We start from the raw sequence: 18,252 nt of genomic DNA on the forward strand, positions 1-18,252 counted from the left end.
ACTTTGTTACTGATTTGTGTCATATAAATATAGAAATGATGATATATTTGTATGATTTCAATTGAATGAGAAGAATTGTTTAGTAAATTACCATATATGTGAAACTCACAGTTTTATTTTCCAATCATCTGCAACGGGGATATATCACTAAGTAATGTGTGTTTCTTGTTGTTGTTGATGATCTTTCTCCTGCAATAAAGAAATAAGAATGAGTAATTTAAAAAAGCAATTTTGAAATTAACTAAAATAATTAAAAATGACATACTTGTTGAAGTAGTTAGAGACAATTGTCATTTTTTTCTCACCAGCAGCTGAAGTCTAAGAAATATGAATAATTTGAGTTTGTGAGTGATTTCACTGGTTTGTTTATATAGAGATATAATAGATGCATGGTTCAATATAATACATTTCATTTTTTATTTATTTAATGTAGATAGTTGAATAGCCTCTTGACATTAACAATTTTATTCAGTTTTTGACTCTGGTATTGCCATCATGCCACTATTTTTAATTTAAAGTTAGTTTTTCTTCGGAGTTACTATGTTAAGGAATTCTAAGAGTTAAGTGAGTTTAAGAAAAATAGACATATATTCTTGCAGAAAATTGGACAGCAAACTAAGACCATTGCATATCAAGATTAATTTTGGCGGAAGTATGCTTTATTGTTAATAGTTTTTTTTCTCGGACTAAATTGATATTAGTTTAAAATTAACATTAAATTTGATTTTAATTTAAGGTACTGTGCTAAAACCATTTGCAGATATAACTTTGTGGTCTGTTACACTTTTGGCATGGATGTTACTCTTTTGCTTATACATTTGATATTTATTAAGTTTAAAACTGAAATCATTAGTGCACAAGCAATTTTTATCTTGCTCGGCCAGTTTTAATTACTATTATATTAAGCAAAGCATCAAAATTATTTAGGTGGAAAATTGTTTAGGTGGTTTTGTGAGGCCAATGCCTTAGGTTTCATATGCTTTATGTATAGGACCTATTAAACAAATTTACAAAATAAACCAGGTCAATGATTTTCTTAAGAATCTATTTAATGAAAAGATTATGTATCAATTCACTTTTAAAATATTTTTACCAACTAGTAAATCTATTATACTAAATATAAATAAACACACTCTGTAAGACCCAAGATTTTAAGCTTAGGATCAGTGGAAGAGATTTCCATTTACGATTAGGGTTGATGTATTGTGAAGGGAAACCTGAACTAGAGTTTACCAAATGAAATAAATTTATGAAGGAGAAAGTTCAGGAAAAGTCAAAGGATTGTATCGAAGTCGATAAAAGTTATAGCACGATCGTTATACGCTTAAACCTAGGTCAGAAACCCTAGTATATAGCTAATTTTCAATTTTAGGCACGACGGAAGTTAATTCCAAAAATCTTCAGAGAAATGTTAGAACTTCTCTTTTTCCATATATCACAATCGTTTCGAGGCGAAACTCTAGGATCTACGAACGTCTGATTCCAATCATCGGAAGTTTGCCGAAAACGAAACCCTGGTATTTCAAAACCCTAGAATCACCCGACTATGGGGACTTTATCTATTCAGAGCTTCAAATGAATATTCTACACGCGTACACCCATTTCTCTTGATGATTTCAATCTTTCTTCAGAAGGAAGTTTTCTATTCCGACATTCGATGCAAAAAGCAACTTATTGGGTAAAATAGTTTTATACCGACTATGCATTAGTTGCCAAAAATACAAGGAGACCTCTTTATAGTTTTGGAATTCTTTTGCCAAAACATATCTATTAATTCACGGAGAATGACGCCGGAAAAATCAGATTCGCGAAACTTTCATTTTCCCGCGAATTTCCACCTTCTATATATAGCAAAGAAAGGAAGAAAAAACCAAAAAAACTACCCATTTCCCCACCCAAACCCGCGGCCACAAAGAGGAAGAAGGAGGAGAAGATTTTCTTCATCGTTTGCTTGATCGTCGATCAATCAGTTGCTGCTTCAAGGCTTCGAGGTATAGTCGCTAATCCTTACCTCTGATCGCTTTTTCCATAGCTTTTCTGTAGAGTTTTCTGAGCGGATAGTTTATGGGTTTTTGCAAAACTATCCTGAATCTTTCATTTCTGATTCTAAACCACTTCTATATGTGCCCAAGATCACTTCTGCCGGATTAGATTTTCCGTTATGTCGCCGGAATTCCGCCGGAATCAATTTGAACCTAAAATACCCATTTTTGGAGTTTTTGGTGTAAAGCTTCAACCTTTAGGCTGAAAACTATCGCCTTAGCTTAGTGCTAGTAGGATTAGTTGTCATAAACGCCGTTGGTGACGTCCCTGCAAAATTTTATTTTTGGGATTTCAGTTTTGAAAATCCTAAGTTAAAAATCATGACCAAAATACCCCTGCGACAGTTTTTGATCCGATAATTTTTCCGAGTTCAGAATACCCTTAGTTACGGCTTATGAAAGCATAGGAACCAAGTTTGATCGAAGAAAAATCGAACCCCACAATTAACCAAAGTGGCCGAGCCCTATAAGGAGGAGGAGGAAAATTTCCTTTTCCGAAAACTTGTCTTTTCGCGCTAGATTATCGTACCTTAGAGTATAGATTACTTCGAGTAACCTTAGTAAGTATCGATAGCTTAGTTTTCGATAGATTCTGATAGTATTTCTGTGACTTTGCTTTAAAGGAACTTTTGAGGAATTTCCTGAGGAGCAACGCTTTGCTTGTGAGGAAGAGTTAGAAGATAATCCTGGAGAATCTGCAGGTGAGGGCTTCTCACTAAATCTCTAGTTAATGCTTAGGGTCGATGCTCTCGACATTGTTTACTGTTTATGCACTGGATTGTGTGTGATTGGAAAATGTTTTCTGAGGCTTCGGCTGACAATGTAGATGATGAATCTACTGAATGTTTTTGAGATTGACTTACATGCTATGTGCTATGTGGGTAATCTAGGATGTGTGGTGCATGCTTTATATGCTAAATGCTAAGTGTTTATAATGAGATTTATTGATATATGACATGTTGTTGATTGTGATGATTTAAATATGCTTTGCACTGGAATCTGAGATTCTGAATGGTGAGAATAGCGGGCAGGTCATGCCGATTTTATTTTGAGAGTTTTGAGAAAGTTTGATAGGACGAACGAGGTTCGGGCCTTGTTCTTGTTAGTGGATCGAGACATTCTCTGGAAGTGATTTGGGATTGGGAGATCCTGAAAATGTATAAGACTTGCGATAAGACAAAATGGAATCTATTTTATAAAGAAAACTCATAAGACCTTAAATAACATCTAAATCTTTAAGTAATGATAACAACCTCGAAAGGAAGGCTTGGAAGTCAAATCTTAGTTTTGGAAAACGAGAAGTGTCGTCGGATCCCAGTATTGAGAAAGTTGAGAGGCTTCGAGTATGTAGATGTTGTGGTGCTGTTGGAGCAGCGTTTGTTGTTGTGCTGTTGGAGCAGCTATTGTTGTTGTGCTGTTGGAGCAGCTATGTTGTTGGGCTATCCTGGGGATAAGTCGGAATTGATAGTTCCCGAGTATGTGATACTCTTGTGCTGTTGGAGCAGCTATGTGTTGTGGTGAAGCGTGTCTTTTGGTCGCAGAATCGACCGTTACCTTAGGGTAAGCTTTTAGAGACTTTAATTTACCTAGAACACGTGGCGACGTGTCGAGTGAGATCGGAGACGTTGGTTGACTAATCATCCTGCATTCATGCAACATTAATGGGGTATTAACACAGGACGTACTCTGGACCTCGTCGGATTCCAAAATGGTCATAAGACCCGGATTTCCGTGTAAGAGCGTCTGTAGACGTCTCTTGTAGCAGACCGAAATGGCAGACCTACGGGTCACGGCTGATCTGGCTACCTTGGTTTGGTGTAAGAGACACGCGGGCAGAATGGTCCCACCGTTGCTGGTGCTAGGATTGATCCGTTTGATGTCCATCCCAGAGGCACGCGAGCAGAAATGGTCCCACCATTGCTGGTGCTAGGATTGACTCGTTGATGTCCATACCTATGTTTGGTGTAAGAGGCACGCGGGCAGAATGGTCCCACCGTTGCTGGTGCTAGGATTGATCCGTTTGATGTCCATCCGTTTCCGGAATGCATTTGGTTAACTGGGTTAACCGTCACTTGCATATCATGCAACATGCATACTAATTTAGTTGGCGAATGTGATTGTTATTTGTTAATCCTATTTGGAACATGCTAAATGTTATTATTGTTGTTTATGTTATTGTGGAATGTGCAACCCTAGGATGTTATCCCTAGCTATAAGCCTAAGTGGCTATTTTCCTTATCTATATCTATCGGTGGTATTATTTATATAATTCTTTGGAGTTGACCCTCGCGTCTTCTGTGTGTGCTTTGGCGAACAAACGCCCTTTGTCAGATGTCTTCGGCGGGCTGATTCATGATGGTTCATCCTTCGGGAGGAACTAGGGTTGAGATGCGGGAACTGGAGCGTATCGCGGTAGCGAGAGGAGGACGGATGGTGTACACAGACTAGGTCGTTCTGGATTTCAAATTCGGACGACGATCACGCTAGCATGTCGGAATGAGTGTTAGTGTGAGCTCCTCGAGATGGGATTAGTGTAGGAGTAGAGTCTTAGCTCTGAACATCATTTGTTTTCTTTGGGGACAGGGTAGTTTCCCACCTATAGCTTTTTGTGTGGTTCTTTACGGGAATCACAGAGAGTTGGTTGGACTTAGGAGGTCTTGCTTCAGGCCGATGGGCCAGCTTATTCTCAGTTTTGAGGGATGGTGTTGCGGACACTTGACCTTTCTTGTGGATTGTACCTTTTGCCTTCGGGCGTTACACTTTTCTTTCCGTCACTGGAGGTTTACTCGTGACGAGGTTAATACTACAGCGGGGGCTGTTTATATATTGTATATTAGTTCTGATTATTGTTATTGTTGGGTTTTATTTATTTCAGTCTTGTCTTAGTTATTATTATATCAAAAAAAAAAATATTCACGTATTTCCGCATTAAGTTTACTTTTGGTTACTAAAGTGACGCCACCGAAATCGGGGTGTTACACACTCACCCCTCGAGCTTTGTCGGAATGACATTCAACTCTATTCTTATTTCCTTTTTTCAAGTCTTAACAAAGGTAACCTCATAGTCAGTAGTCGTGAGATTAATCTATCACCCCACGGTCAACACACTACGAGTTAAGGAGCTGACCAATGAGTTGTTTTTCATTCCTAAGAGTAAGGAACCGAACTCTCCAACCACTTGCTTAAGGATCTCACTTCTTATCCAAAATTTACACTCCACCTAAAAAAATTAAAGTATATTACTGTTTAGATTTATCATAGTAAATAAATATCTAACTATATTTGCATGTCTATAATGTTAAAGATAATATAAATAAAGAAAAATAACTTCAAATCAAATGTTGTAAAAATATTCATAAAAAAAATTAAAATAAAATATTCATGCTTCATTTGGCTTCCCGATTTTTTTTTATGTCTATTTCATGCTGTTATTTTGGCTGATGTGTTATAGCCATAGCTCATCTTGATATTCAAAGGAGCATCTGGTACATATTGGGTTTGTGTTGTTGCACCTAAGATCTATTATTGGTGCACCTTGTAGGGTGTTAAAGCGGGTTTGGCCCGCGGGCTAAACCCGCAAGCCCGCAAAAAAGGGGCGGGGCGGGCCACATAAAATGAGCCCGTGAACCATGTGACCCGCCCCGCAAACATTGCGGGTCAACCCGCAGTGGGGCGGGTCAACCCGCGTTTTCCCTTTTTTTTTTAACTTCATAATTAATTATGGTGCAAAAGGGAATTTATCTTTGAATACAGTTGAGGATTGTGGGATATGAATGATGGAGAAATGCTTTCAGGCGCAAGGTGAGTACGCGTGGAGTGGGACACTATTCTTTTCGCTCGTCCAAGTCTATTGTTGTACATTCGAGAATTGATATGGTTTATATATAATTGAAACTTGAAAGAAGGGATAGTTGAAACTTTTATTTAGTTCTAAAATCTAATTATTATTGAAAGTGTTGTTCCTTTGTTATGTTGTCTGCATTTTAGCTAAGTTAAGTTTTTGGTCAACATGTCGGACCCGATGTCACAACATCTTGCCTGTGACATCTGTCCCTGCGAAACCTGCAAAGAGTTGGCTAGGTTTTCTGTGAAGCTTCATTTTGATTACTTTGTGATCAAGCTAGGGTATTTCTAGAAGCTTCTATGCGTCGTTCAAGGATTATATTCTATGTGATCAAATCAGTTTCAATGATTTGATCTGAGATTGTGTGGGAGTTTTATTTCTGGAATAGGAAACTTTTTATTGAAGACTTTTCTTGCAGATTTGTTTCCTAGTATCTCCCTTAGTGTTGTGTGGACCTTTGCTTGTCCAAGCCCATCGAAGACAAGGCCTGGATGACTGTTATATATGAAGACCGAAACGTAGTGTTAGGTAGAGAGCTTCTGTTGAGTAAAACTAGGGTTTACTCTTGTCTGTGTTCACACTTGTTGTTCTCTCAGCTTATTCACATATTGATTCTTTTGCTGAGAGTTAAATTTTTGTTGTTTGATCATGAGATCTGTCTTTGCTCTTGTGATGAGCTTTCGAATCACTGTGGTAGTGATTGAGAGAAAGTGAGAGGGACTCTCATACTTAGGGGGAGGACTAAGTAATAAACACTTGTAGAGATAGGTAGAAAAGGCTGTGAACTAGGGCAGTTCAATTAAGACCTTTTGTGTACAATTTCTCTGAATAGTGGATTACCTTTCTCTTGGGTGAAAACCCTCCAGACGTAGGTGATTTTGCACCGAACTGGGTTAACAATCTCGTGTGTCTTGTCTCTGTTTATGTTCTTTATATTGCATATTCAATTAACTGTTTTGTATTATGTTGTACAAGATGTCTTAGATGTGACACCCGGGGCTGACAAGGGCGGGGATTGATCGCCGGTGCAGTGAGGCACAGACAAGGAGCGGCTCCTGGCAAGCTTCTAGGCGGAGGGTCACAGGAATGAGCCGATCTCACACCCGAACAAGAGGTATTCCGAGACTGTGTAGGGATGGACTATACAGTTGAGGAGGGCATAAAAGATTTGATTGGTACTACTCATGACAACAAGTTGCAACTTCTTTTCGGGAGCCCAACTCATAAGAACTCCATGGTTAAGTGTGCTTGCCTTGGAGCAATATCGTGATGGGTGACCTCCTGGGAAGTTTTCCCGGGAAGTGCGCGAGTGAGGACAAAGCGCACTGAAAAGACTCGTGTTGTTATCGTGAGACCAGTCGTCAGATCGGGATGTTACATTAGACATCTGGTAGAACATCTGTCCGCGTGTGCTAGAATTTCAATTGGTATCAGAGCAGGCACCCTGTTCTGATTGGGTGAGCTACTTTTCTGGTATCATGAACAACAACAAGGATGTGGGTTCTATTCACAGGCCACCTATGCTTGATGGAACAAATTATGACTACTGGAAGACTCGCATGATTGCATTTCTTCGATCTATTGATGATGGAAGGGTGTACAAGTCGGTGCTCAAAGGATGGACTCATCCAGTGCAAACCAAGGAAGGAACCACAACTATTGAACTCAAACTTGAAGTAGATTGGAGCAAGACTGAAGATGAAGAAGCTGCTGCAAACTCTAAGGCTCTTAATGCTATTTTCAATGGTGTTGACAAGAACATGTTCAGGCTGATTCATACTTGTACTACTGCTAAGGATGCTTGGGAGATTCTCAAGGTTGCTCATTAAGGTACAACCAGAGTTCGCTTATCAAGACTTCAATTGCTAACTACTCAATTTGAAAATCTTAAGATGAAGGAGGAAGAAACAATCTCCGAGTTTCATATGTGTGTGCGTGATATGGCAAATGCATCTTTTGCACTAGGAGAACCCATGACAGATGAGAAATTGGTCAGAAAAATCCTTAGGTCTCTACCTAAGAAATTTGACATGAAGGTCACTGCTATTGATGAGGCACAAGACATTAGTAGCGTCAAAGTGGATGAACTAATTGGGTCATTACAAACCTTTGAAATGTCCATCAATGATAGGTCTGAGAAAAAGAACAGGAGCATAACTTTTGTGTCAAATATGGGAAAAGGAAGTCAGAATTGTGGAGACGCAAATGAAAATCTGGAAGAAGCACTAGCCTTGTGTTGGTCAATCCGCAAGTGTATAGAATCCACCCGGTTTTAAATATCGAACCACAGGGATTGTGAGCGACTAAATTCAGCTTAAGCCTTGAGTATGAAGGTTTGTATTATTGAATAAGAGATATGTTGAAGTAGTAATAAGGAAAAGGAAAAATAAAAAGACAATTCAGAAAATAACATGCTTTGGGTTCTTGTTCAACTAGTCAATTCAAGTACATCATTCTAAGCACATGTTCTCATGGATCTCTCCTTGATGATATAGCCTAGTTACTCACTTATTGATTCCTCACATAAGCAATTCTCTCATACTAAAAGCTAAGCCCAATTCCTTGTGTACTTAGTCATTTATATGAGGTTTTAGATCATGCAAATTCAGGCCATCAAACCCCAACCCTTCCTCTATTCCTAGTAGCAAGCATAGAAGGAGTAATCCCAAATCGGTTCCCTAATCTATAACAAACTTCCGTTCTGATTATAGAAAAGCAAAAAGCAAGCATGCATACAAGCTTAGATTGATGTTCAGAAAATGAGATTCAAGGAAAGAAGAAGAACATGTGGGAAAGAACTTAAGATTATAACTTAAAGATGAAAAGTCTTACAAAGAAATCCAAAACAAAAGAAGAGAGATTAGCCAAGCATGGCAAGAGCCATGCTTGGCTAAGAACCTGAATTACAAGCTTGGAAGCCCTCTCTCACTCTCCTAGATGATCCTCTACCTCTGAATTTTACAAAGTATCCAAAGATTACAAAAGAAAATGACTAAAATCCTATTTATAGGCAAAAATCACGAGTTTGGGCTGTTCCTAGCGCTCAGGCGCCAATTCAGAGCGCCTGAGCGCCAATTGCATGCCCAAAACATGCTCTCTGGAGCTAATTGGCGCCTAGGCGCCAATTCCCAGCGCCTGGGCGCCAATTCCAAAGGCTTCAGGAAATTGCACTAGCGCCTAAGCGCCAATTCCCAGCGCCTAGGCGCTCAAGCTCGCTTGGAAAAGACTCTTTGGCTTCTGTAACTCCTCTTTCAATCCTCTTTAAGTCCTCCTTCAATTCCATGCTTCTTGGCCTTCTATTACCTTCGGTTTCTGCTCTCCAAACCTAACCAACAAGTCAAGGAAGAATCTAGAAGCTCAAAGAGCTCATTAGCACAAGAGGTCCTTCATAAAACAAAAGAAAATCATGCAAGTCCTAAACTTAACTTAAAATGCAAGAAAACTCCCTATAAAACTACAAAATTACCAAAACAAAACAAAGACTCAAGAAAAGATAAAAATGCATGAGAATGCATGAAACACTACATGAGACACAAGAAAAAGACTCAAAACCTACAACGAAAAACCCTAAAAACATCATATAAACCCGGGTCATCACCTTGCTTGGGAGAAAATTCAACAAAGTCATGAGAAGATTTGACAGAGGATCTAGACCAAGTGTTACTGACAACAGGTCTGACACCAGCAAGGACACAGGAATGGCTCCCAAGAACAGAGAAGAAGACAGAGCAAGCAAAGTAAAAGGGGTACAATGTCATGAATGCCAAGGTTTTGGTCATATCAGAACATAATGTGCAACATATCTGAAAAGGCAAGCAAAAGGAATGGTGACAACATGGTCTGATGATGATTCTGAGGAAGAAAAGGAACATCTAGTAATGGGATTGACTGTAAAATACAACACTAATAGTGACTCTAGTGATGAAGAGATCTCAAATGAAGAACTTGTTGATGCATACAAGCTCTTGTTGAAAAAAATGGCATGAGGCTTGCGACTATGGTAGGAAAATGGACAAAACTGTGACAAAGCTTGAAAAGGAAAAACAAGAACTTCTAATTCTAAATGAAAATCTTCAGGAGGAAGCATCTGTCTTGAAATCCAAACGGGAAGGTATGGTTAAATCTGTACGCATGCTGAATAATGGAACATATATGTTTGATCTCATGCTAGCAACAGCAAAACCGCCAGGGATGTGAAAGGACTGGGATATGTGAGTGACTCTACACCAGATGATGACAAGAAGGTCACTCATCAGTTTGTACCTGCTAAAAGGAAAACTGAATTTCACATGTCAAGCCAGATGCCACAACATGGTGTCAAACATGTGCATTCTCAGATTCCATATGCTTATCCTCAAGCACAGAAAATAAACAAAACCGGATGGAAATGTCACCATTGCGGGAGGTATGGCCACATAAAACCTTATTGCTACAGGCTACATGGGTTTTCAAAAAGAAGTTCAGCTAAATTTAACTCTAATGAGTTAAAGAAGAAGAAGTGGAAGCCTAAGATCAACACATCTGCTCTAGTTGCATATACCTCTCTGAGAGCTTCTTCAAAAGAGGATTGGTATTATGATAGTGGGTGTTCCAGGCATATGACTGGAGTAAAGAATTATCTTGGTGATGTAAAACCACACTCCACCAGTTATGTTACTTTTGGTGATGGTGCTCAAGGAAAAATCAAAGGATCCGGAAAGCTTGTTAGTAGTGGATCTCCAGAGCTGGATGATGTCTTGCTAGTAGAAGGCCTGGCAGCAAATCTGATAAGCATAAGTCAGCTATGTGACTTGGATCTAGATGTTACATTCTGCAAAACTGGATGTCAAGTAACAGATGGAAATGGTGAAGTTGTCATGAGAGGTGCAAGGTCAAAGGATAATTGCTTCATGTGGATCTCACAGTACAAATCTATGTCCTCAAGGTGTTTTGTAAGACCCACATTTCAGACTTGGATTTAAATAATTATTTCTAATTATTTTTCCAACCCACGAGTCAAATTGGTTTAACCACAAAAGGACCTGGTAAAGGAGAATGCTGTTTTGGACGACTTGATGAAGAATAAAGTCCAAGAAATTGCTTGAGGATAGTACTATAGTCGCGATAGGTTATAGCACGAGCCATATTCACTTCCGCCTTAGGGCGAAAGCGTTAGTAAATGGATAATCCGCTCTTAAAGCACTATAGAAACGAAATTGAAAGATATTTAGAGGAATATAAGAATTTCTCTTATTCCTTTCCATGACAAGTGTTTCAACACGAAACCCTGGAATGTATGAATGACCAATTCCAATTCTCGGAAGTTTGCCGAAACTGAATCTCTGATAGCTCAAGAACCTTAAAATAAACCGTCGATGAAGACTTTTTCTATTCGGAGCCTCAAATGAAGACTTCACACGTGTACACCGATTTCTTTCGATGTTTCTAATCTTTCTTCAGAAGAAAGTTTTCTCATCTGACATCAATTGCAAAAAGTAGTTCTGCGACATTTTGAAGCAGACTGCGTTCAAGCCATTTTCTCATTTAAAATGAACCTAGAACAAGTATCGACATTTTATGAAAGGATACTTAGCTTAATTGCATAATATGACAATGTCATATTTGCTCTAACTATCTCAAATCATCCGTTGACATAGTTCTTACTATTTTTCTTTGTCTTTGAATTATTTTAATTTGTTCAAAGTGATCCTAATTTATATTTTATTACTTTATAGAGCTTCCCATAATTTTTAGTATAGTAATATTTCATCTCTATATTTTTCTCTTAACTTTGTGAGATAAATCATTCAGTGTCTAAATCAATTTGTACCGATTTTTAAAATATCTTCCCTCTTCCACCACACAAATTGTGACACGTGGCCCCTAATGGTTGGAGAGCCACGGCCACATACTCCTTATCCACCAATCCTTACTCTCCCTCACCGTTCACTCACTCTCTCATCTCTCCATTCCACTTTCCTTCTTCAGACCCATTTTCTTTTCTTCTACTCCTCCATTCTTTTCTTTTCCAACGTGCACCCACCAGCACCCATTCCTTCTTCTTCACTTCTTGTTGCTGCACCCTCCCACCATGTTTTCTTCTCCATTCTTTTCTTTTGCTGCAGTAAGCAGACATCACCACCGACGTCCTTCTCTTCCTCTCGACGACGCCACGACGGCACTACCCACGCAGCACCATGCTCCATGCTTCTTCTTCACGTTGTAGCACCACAAATCACAAACACCACCAAGCTTCGTTCCCCTCACGAGGCCAGCCACACATCAAGCTTCACCTTCATCATTTTCACTGGCCATGACAAGGCACCACCACCATGAACACGGCAGCAACGACCACCACTCCATCCTTCTTCTCACGTGAAAGCCACCAAGGGCCAGCCACCATAACCTCTCTTCTCCATGGACAACGAGCAACCACCACCATACGAGACCAGCAACCATGGGCGAAGAAGCATAGAAAAGGACGAAGAGAAACAGAGGTGAAATCAACGTGGAAACAGAGAAAACGACATCGCCGACGCTGCAATCTTCGACCTTCGATTCCGGTGTCATCGGACCTCCGTTCATAGCAAGGTTAATACCGTTGAGATCCTTGCGACGTGCACAACAAAAGCCATGTTCCGTCGCCGTCGACCGCCGCCGCCGCCTTCGGAGCCGTTTTCCGATCAACTCCGGCGACCGATGGAAAAAACGGAGGATACCACGACGATCCTTTCGCGAGAGGAACAATAGCCCTCAATCAATTTCAGTTTTGGACAACTTTTGTCGGCGAGCTCCGCCGACCTACAATTTGACTTTCTGAGCAAACTGTCGACTCTTTGGGGAAACGGACAGCGCCGTTGAGTTCCTGGCCGCGAAAGGATGAAGGAAGAACCTTCTTTGTGTCTTCGGCGACAGTTCATCCGTCAACCCCGTAAGCCGCAACTTTCTCTAGCGACTCTTCGCCGACAAGTTTCTAAAACTTGATTTTCGTAAGTCTTCAACTCTTGTATATGTTTTAGCATCGAATACGCAAGTTTTAAAGAAAAATAAACATTTTCTTTGTTATTGTGAAAATCGAAGTTTAGCAGTTGATTAATGAAGAGTTGCGATTTGTTTTACAAAATGGTTTTGATTTCAATAAGGGATAAGTACTCTTCTAATTACTGTAGCTGTTGACTGAGAAGGAGTCGTTTAACATGTGTTCGCTTCGAGTCAATTTCTTGAAGTCATAGTTTAGGCTTTGAGTTAGTGAGTAGTTCAATTAGTGATTAAGTTACATATAACGGAGACGTTTGACGACGAAACCAAAGGACAAAAGGAAGCGAGCTAACACGGGAAAGCAAAGATGTGAATGGATTGGAGTCGCAGCTTTGTAAGGGAATTGGCTAAGGTTAGGGCAACTTACTTACTAGCTATTTGTATTGTAGGCGTCTATAAATTCGACTTGAATATTGTTTGATATTGAATATTGCTTGGATATTGTCTATCGCTTGAATTAGAAAATGTTTTCTGGAGGCTTCAGCCGAGTAAACTTATATGAGACGTGTGTCTCCGTTTTCTGAGAGGCTTCGGCCGTTTACTAGTTTCTGTCTTATGATTCCCGCACCGTATTATTGTTGCATCGCTCTTTAGAGTTGAATATTGTTGAATTGATATCGAATTGTGCGTGTTGATGCGACTGCGGAGCGTAGGACATTTGAGTTGTTTTTGTTGATCTTTCGGGTTGAGAAGAAACCCTAGGCAGGCTCTGACAGAGGTCTGAGACCTAGCCCTTCTTTTGAATGCTTAGACTTTCCCGGGGAATACATTTGGGGGATTTTGGGAAACTTTGAATAGTTAGAATTTGGAACTTGAGAACATATGGAACTTGGTTTTCGATAACAAACTTCATAATTGATTTAACTCAACTTGGAATGCTTTAATTAATTAAAGAGAACTTTGAGTAAATTTAGGGGTTGGAAATGATTTTGAAAAAAACGGGAAAAAGTCGAGAAGCCTTGAGTTTTGAGTTTTGAGGTGGTTGCCATGAGGGTGAACCACGGTGACGAGAGAAAGTCACCTGGTACTTTTAGTACTCTTGCTCGTTGGAGCTTTTGTCGTAGAGTCGACATTGATTTGAGTTTCTTGAGATTTGATGGTCGTCACGAGGATGAACCCTAATGACCAGAGATACGTCACTGAGTACGATGCGTACTCCGGCTTCTTACAGCCTAGTCGTAGAGTCGACTTTGACCTTCGGGTATTATTGAATTAAGAGTCGTAGCTAAACATTATATGGTGAGGACGATACCATGTTTGGCTAACCATATTGCATCATGCATACATTCGGGGCTTGAGACGATCGGAGGATCGAGCTTCGGTGAAGTTGAGACGGCTTCGGTCGGCTTCACGAAGGTTTGAGACAGTCGAAAGATTGGCCTTCATCGAAGAACACCAAGAGTGTATCTTCGGCATAGCGGGCTAAATGGTTCAACCTGGAGGGGTTAGAATTGATCCGACTATGCATGGGTTGTAAGTGACACCCGAGCGGAAATGGTTAAACACTAGGCCGGTGTTAGGACTGACTCGATGGTGCCCATCCCAATTGAATTATCCGGATCATTTGAAACACATTGCAAGCATACATGCACCCTGACTGGAATTGTGTGCTATTATCTATTGAAGTATTGTTAGAGCCGATAACATGCTATAAACATATATATCTATACCCCCAATCACATGTTGTTTGTATAATTACTCTATTCCGTGAGTTGACCCTAGCGTCTTGGCTTTGGTTTCATGTTTGTGTTTAGGCGGTCAACTTGCTGCCATACGTTTGATAGCCGGTTCGTGATGATTCGTCACTCGAGGAGAACCAAGAGCGTAATGACTATTACTGAAGCTTCGTCGAGGACCCGAACTTCATGCATGACCGGATGAGGGTCGTTGACAGTAGTGTAGGATAGGGTTTGTTAGAGCATACTCGTAATGAGAGTTTCTGTCATAGCTCTGATTCGTCATTTGTATTTTGTGGCAGGGTAGGTTCCGACAGATTGCTTCTCGGTGTGGTTCTCTGTAGATGGGAATCACATGGAGTAGTCAGATGTAGAGGTCTATAGGAGGCTATGTTGGGCTGACTATGCCCTTCTGCCACTTGTATTATATTTTGAACTTATTGTGCTTTTTGTAAACTTGTAAACCTTGCCTTCGGGCTTACTTTCCGCCACTTGTGGATACTCGTGACGATGCTTTTACTTACAACATGGTTGTTATAGTTTTGTGTATTAGTTTATGTTTGTCGCACTTTGGGGTTGTGTCTCTATTTCGAAAATGTCCTTTATTCTAAAAAGAAAACAAAAAAAAATATACCTGCTTTTCCGCTTTATTTTATTTTTGAGTTACTAAAGTGACACCCAAAAATCGGGGTGTTACATGTTTGATCACCAAGGAAGAGGAAGTCAAGCTATGGCACCAAAAGCTTGGACATCTGAATCTAACAAGCATGAGGAAGATAATCTCAAAGGAGGCTATCAGAGGTCTACCAATCTTGAAGATAGAAGAAGGAAAAGTCTGTGGGGAATGCCAAGTTGGAAAACAAACAAAAGCCTCTCACAAGAAGATGCAACATGTGGCAACAACCAGAACACTGTAACTTATTCACATGGATCTCATGGGACCAATGCAGGTAGAAAGTATTGGAGGAAAAATGTATGCTTTTGTCTGTGTTGATGACTTTTCAAGATACACGTGGGTGAATTTTATTGCAGAAAAATCAGACACTTTTGATGTGTTCAAAGGACTATGTCAACAACTCCAGAGAGAGAAGGGTTATGGAATTGTCAAAATCAGAAGTGATCATGGCAAGGAGTTTGAAAATAGTAGATTCTCAGACTATTGTGCCAGTGAAGGAATAGGTCACGAGTTCTCAGCACCTATTACTCCTCAGCAAAATGAAGTGGTAGAAAGGAAGAATAGAACTTTGCAAGAATCTGCCAGAGTAATGCTGCATGCCAAGAAACTTCCTTATCACTTCTGGGCTGAAGCAATGAATACAACTTGTTACATTCACAATCGGGTGACAATTAGATATGAAACTACTTCCACTTTGTATGAGTTATGGAAAGGAAGAAAACCTACTGTAAAATACTTTCATGTTTTTGGAAGTAAATGTTACATATTAGCTGATCGAGAGCAAAGAAGAAAGATGGATCCAAAGAGTGATGTAGGTATTTTTCTGGGATACTCTACAAACAGTAGGGCATATATAGTATACAACTCTCGCACCAAGACAATGATGGAATCCATAAATGTAGTGGTTGATGATAAATTGGAAGAAACTAAAGTTACACAGGATATTGAAGAAGATCTTCCACCTCAGTCCGTTGTCAGACCACATGTCACTGACATAGCATCAGACAGTGAATCTGAAGATGAAAATGAAAGCACATCACCACAGAGCAAAGGACCCTCTATCAGAATTCAGAAGATTCATCCTAAAGAAAACATCATAAGAGATCCTAACACAGGGGTAACTACAAGGTCTAGAGAAATCATTGCAAATGGTTGTTTCATCTCAAAAATTGAACCCAAGAATGTCAAGGAAGCCCTCACAGATGAATACTGGATAAATGCTATGCAGGAAGAATTGGCTCAGTTTAAAAGAAATGATGTGTGGCATCTAGTGCCTAGACCAGATGGTGTAAATGTTATAGGTACCAAGTGGATCTTCAGGAACAAGTCCGATGAAAGTGGCAATGTCACCAGAAACAAGGCCAGGCTAGTAGCTCAAGGGTATACCCAGATTGAAGGAGTGGACTTTGATGAAACTTTTGCACCAGTTGGTAGATTAGAATCCATCAGACTTCTGCTGGGAGTGGCATGTCTTTTGAAGTTCAGATTGTTTCAAATGGATGTTAAAAGTGCTTTCTTGAATGGTTATTTGAATGAAGAAGTCTATGTTGAACAACCAAAAAGTTTCACTGACTCAACTTATCCAGAACATGTTTACAAGTTGAGAAATACACTGTATGGATTAAAACAGGCACCAAGAGCTTGGAATGAAAGGCTTACTGAATTCCTAACTAGCAATGGTTACAACAAATGTGGAATTGATAAGACCTTATTTGTAAAGAGTGTCAAAGGAAAATTGATGATTGCGCAGATATATGTTGATGACATTGTCTTTGGCGGAATGTCAGACCAGATGGTAGAACATTTTGTCAAACAAATGAAATCTGAGTTTGAGATGAGTATGGTAGGTGAACTAAACTACTTTCTGAGCTTGCAAGTGAAACAAATGGAGGACTCTATGTTCATTTCTCAGAATAAGTATGCTAAGAAATTGGTTAAAAAATTTGGTCTTGAAAATGCAACACACAAGAGAACTCCTGCAGCAACTCATGTCAAATTGACTAAGGATGAGAATGGAGTAGATGTTGATCAAAGCTGATACAGAAGCATGATTGAAAGTTTGCTATATCTCACTAGTAGCAGACCTGACTTTGCCTTCTCAGTTGGAGTTTGTGCTAGGTATCAAGCTGCACCTAAGGAAAGTCATCTTCTACAAGTCAAGAGGATCATCAAGTACATCGGTGGAACTATTGACTATGGTATCTTTTATGCTCACAACACTGATCCTAAGTTGATAGGTTATTGTGATGCAGATTGAGCAGGAAATGCAGATGACAGAAAAAGCACCTCAGGGGGGGTGTTTCTTCTTGGGAAATAATCTCATTTCTTGGTTCAGCAAAAAGCGAAACTGTGTTTCCTTGTCTACAGCTGAGGCAGAGTACATTGCTGTTGGGAGTGGTTACACCCAATTGATGTGGATGAAACAAATGTTGAAGGAATATGATGTCAAACAAGATGTCATGACATTTTTCTATGACAACCTAAGTGCTATCAACATTTCCAAAAATCCAATCCAGCATAGTAGAACAAAACACATTGATATTCGTCATCATTTCATTAGAGAATTGGTGGAAGAAAAGATTATCACTCTTGAACATGTGGAAACTGATTTGCAGTTAGCAGACATTTTTACAAAAGCATTGGATGCGGCAAAATTTGAGAAATTAAGAGGAAAGTTAGGGATTTGTGTCCTAACTACCTTGTACCAGGTAATGACACTTGTCACGGGCAACAGCTATATTTTCCATTATATAACTGCCCATGATCGCGTATTGGGATTCCTCAATCCCTTTCAGTGTGTTATCCAAAAGTGTGCCTGCTTTCTCTCTCTAACCTTCAACGGTTATTTTTCAGTTTTCTCTACAGATCACTTCACTATGACTCATGATTCTGGCAAGAAGAAGAAGGGAAGTTCAAAGATCATCACCCCAGAACACAATGTGAAGATTGTGGGTGCCACTGCATCTTCTTCAAATACCTCTGGGGTTCCCCATAAAG

At 39.7% G+C, this 18,252-nt stretch overlaps 1 protein-coding gene across 1 annotated transcript; it reads left to right on the forward strand.

The window, feature by feature from the left end:
- Positions 1 to 7,364: 7,364 nt before the first annotated feature.
- LOC130712533 (uncharacterized) lies at positions 7,365 to 10,847 on the forward strand. The gene is made up of 3 exons (XM_057562363.1): positions 7,365 to 7,703; positions 7,779 to 8,125; positions 10,058 to 10,847. Exons 1-3 carry the CDS (start codon positions 7,365 to 7,367, stop codon positions 10,845 to 10,847), a joined length of 1,476 nt encoding a protein of 491 aa, XP_057418346.1.
- Positions 10,848 to 18,252: the final 7,405 nt, after the last annotated feature.

The sequence above is a fragment of the Lotus japonicus genome, chromosome 4 (assembly GCF_012489685.1).
Source record: "Lotus japonicus ecotype B-129 chromosome 4, LjGifu_v1.2".
NCBI lineage: Eukaryota > Viridiplantae > Streptophyta > Magnoliopsida > Fabales > Fabaceae > Lotus > Lotus japonicus.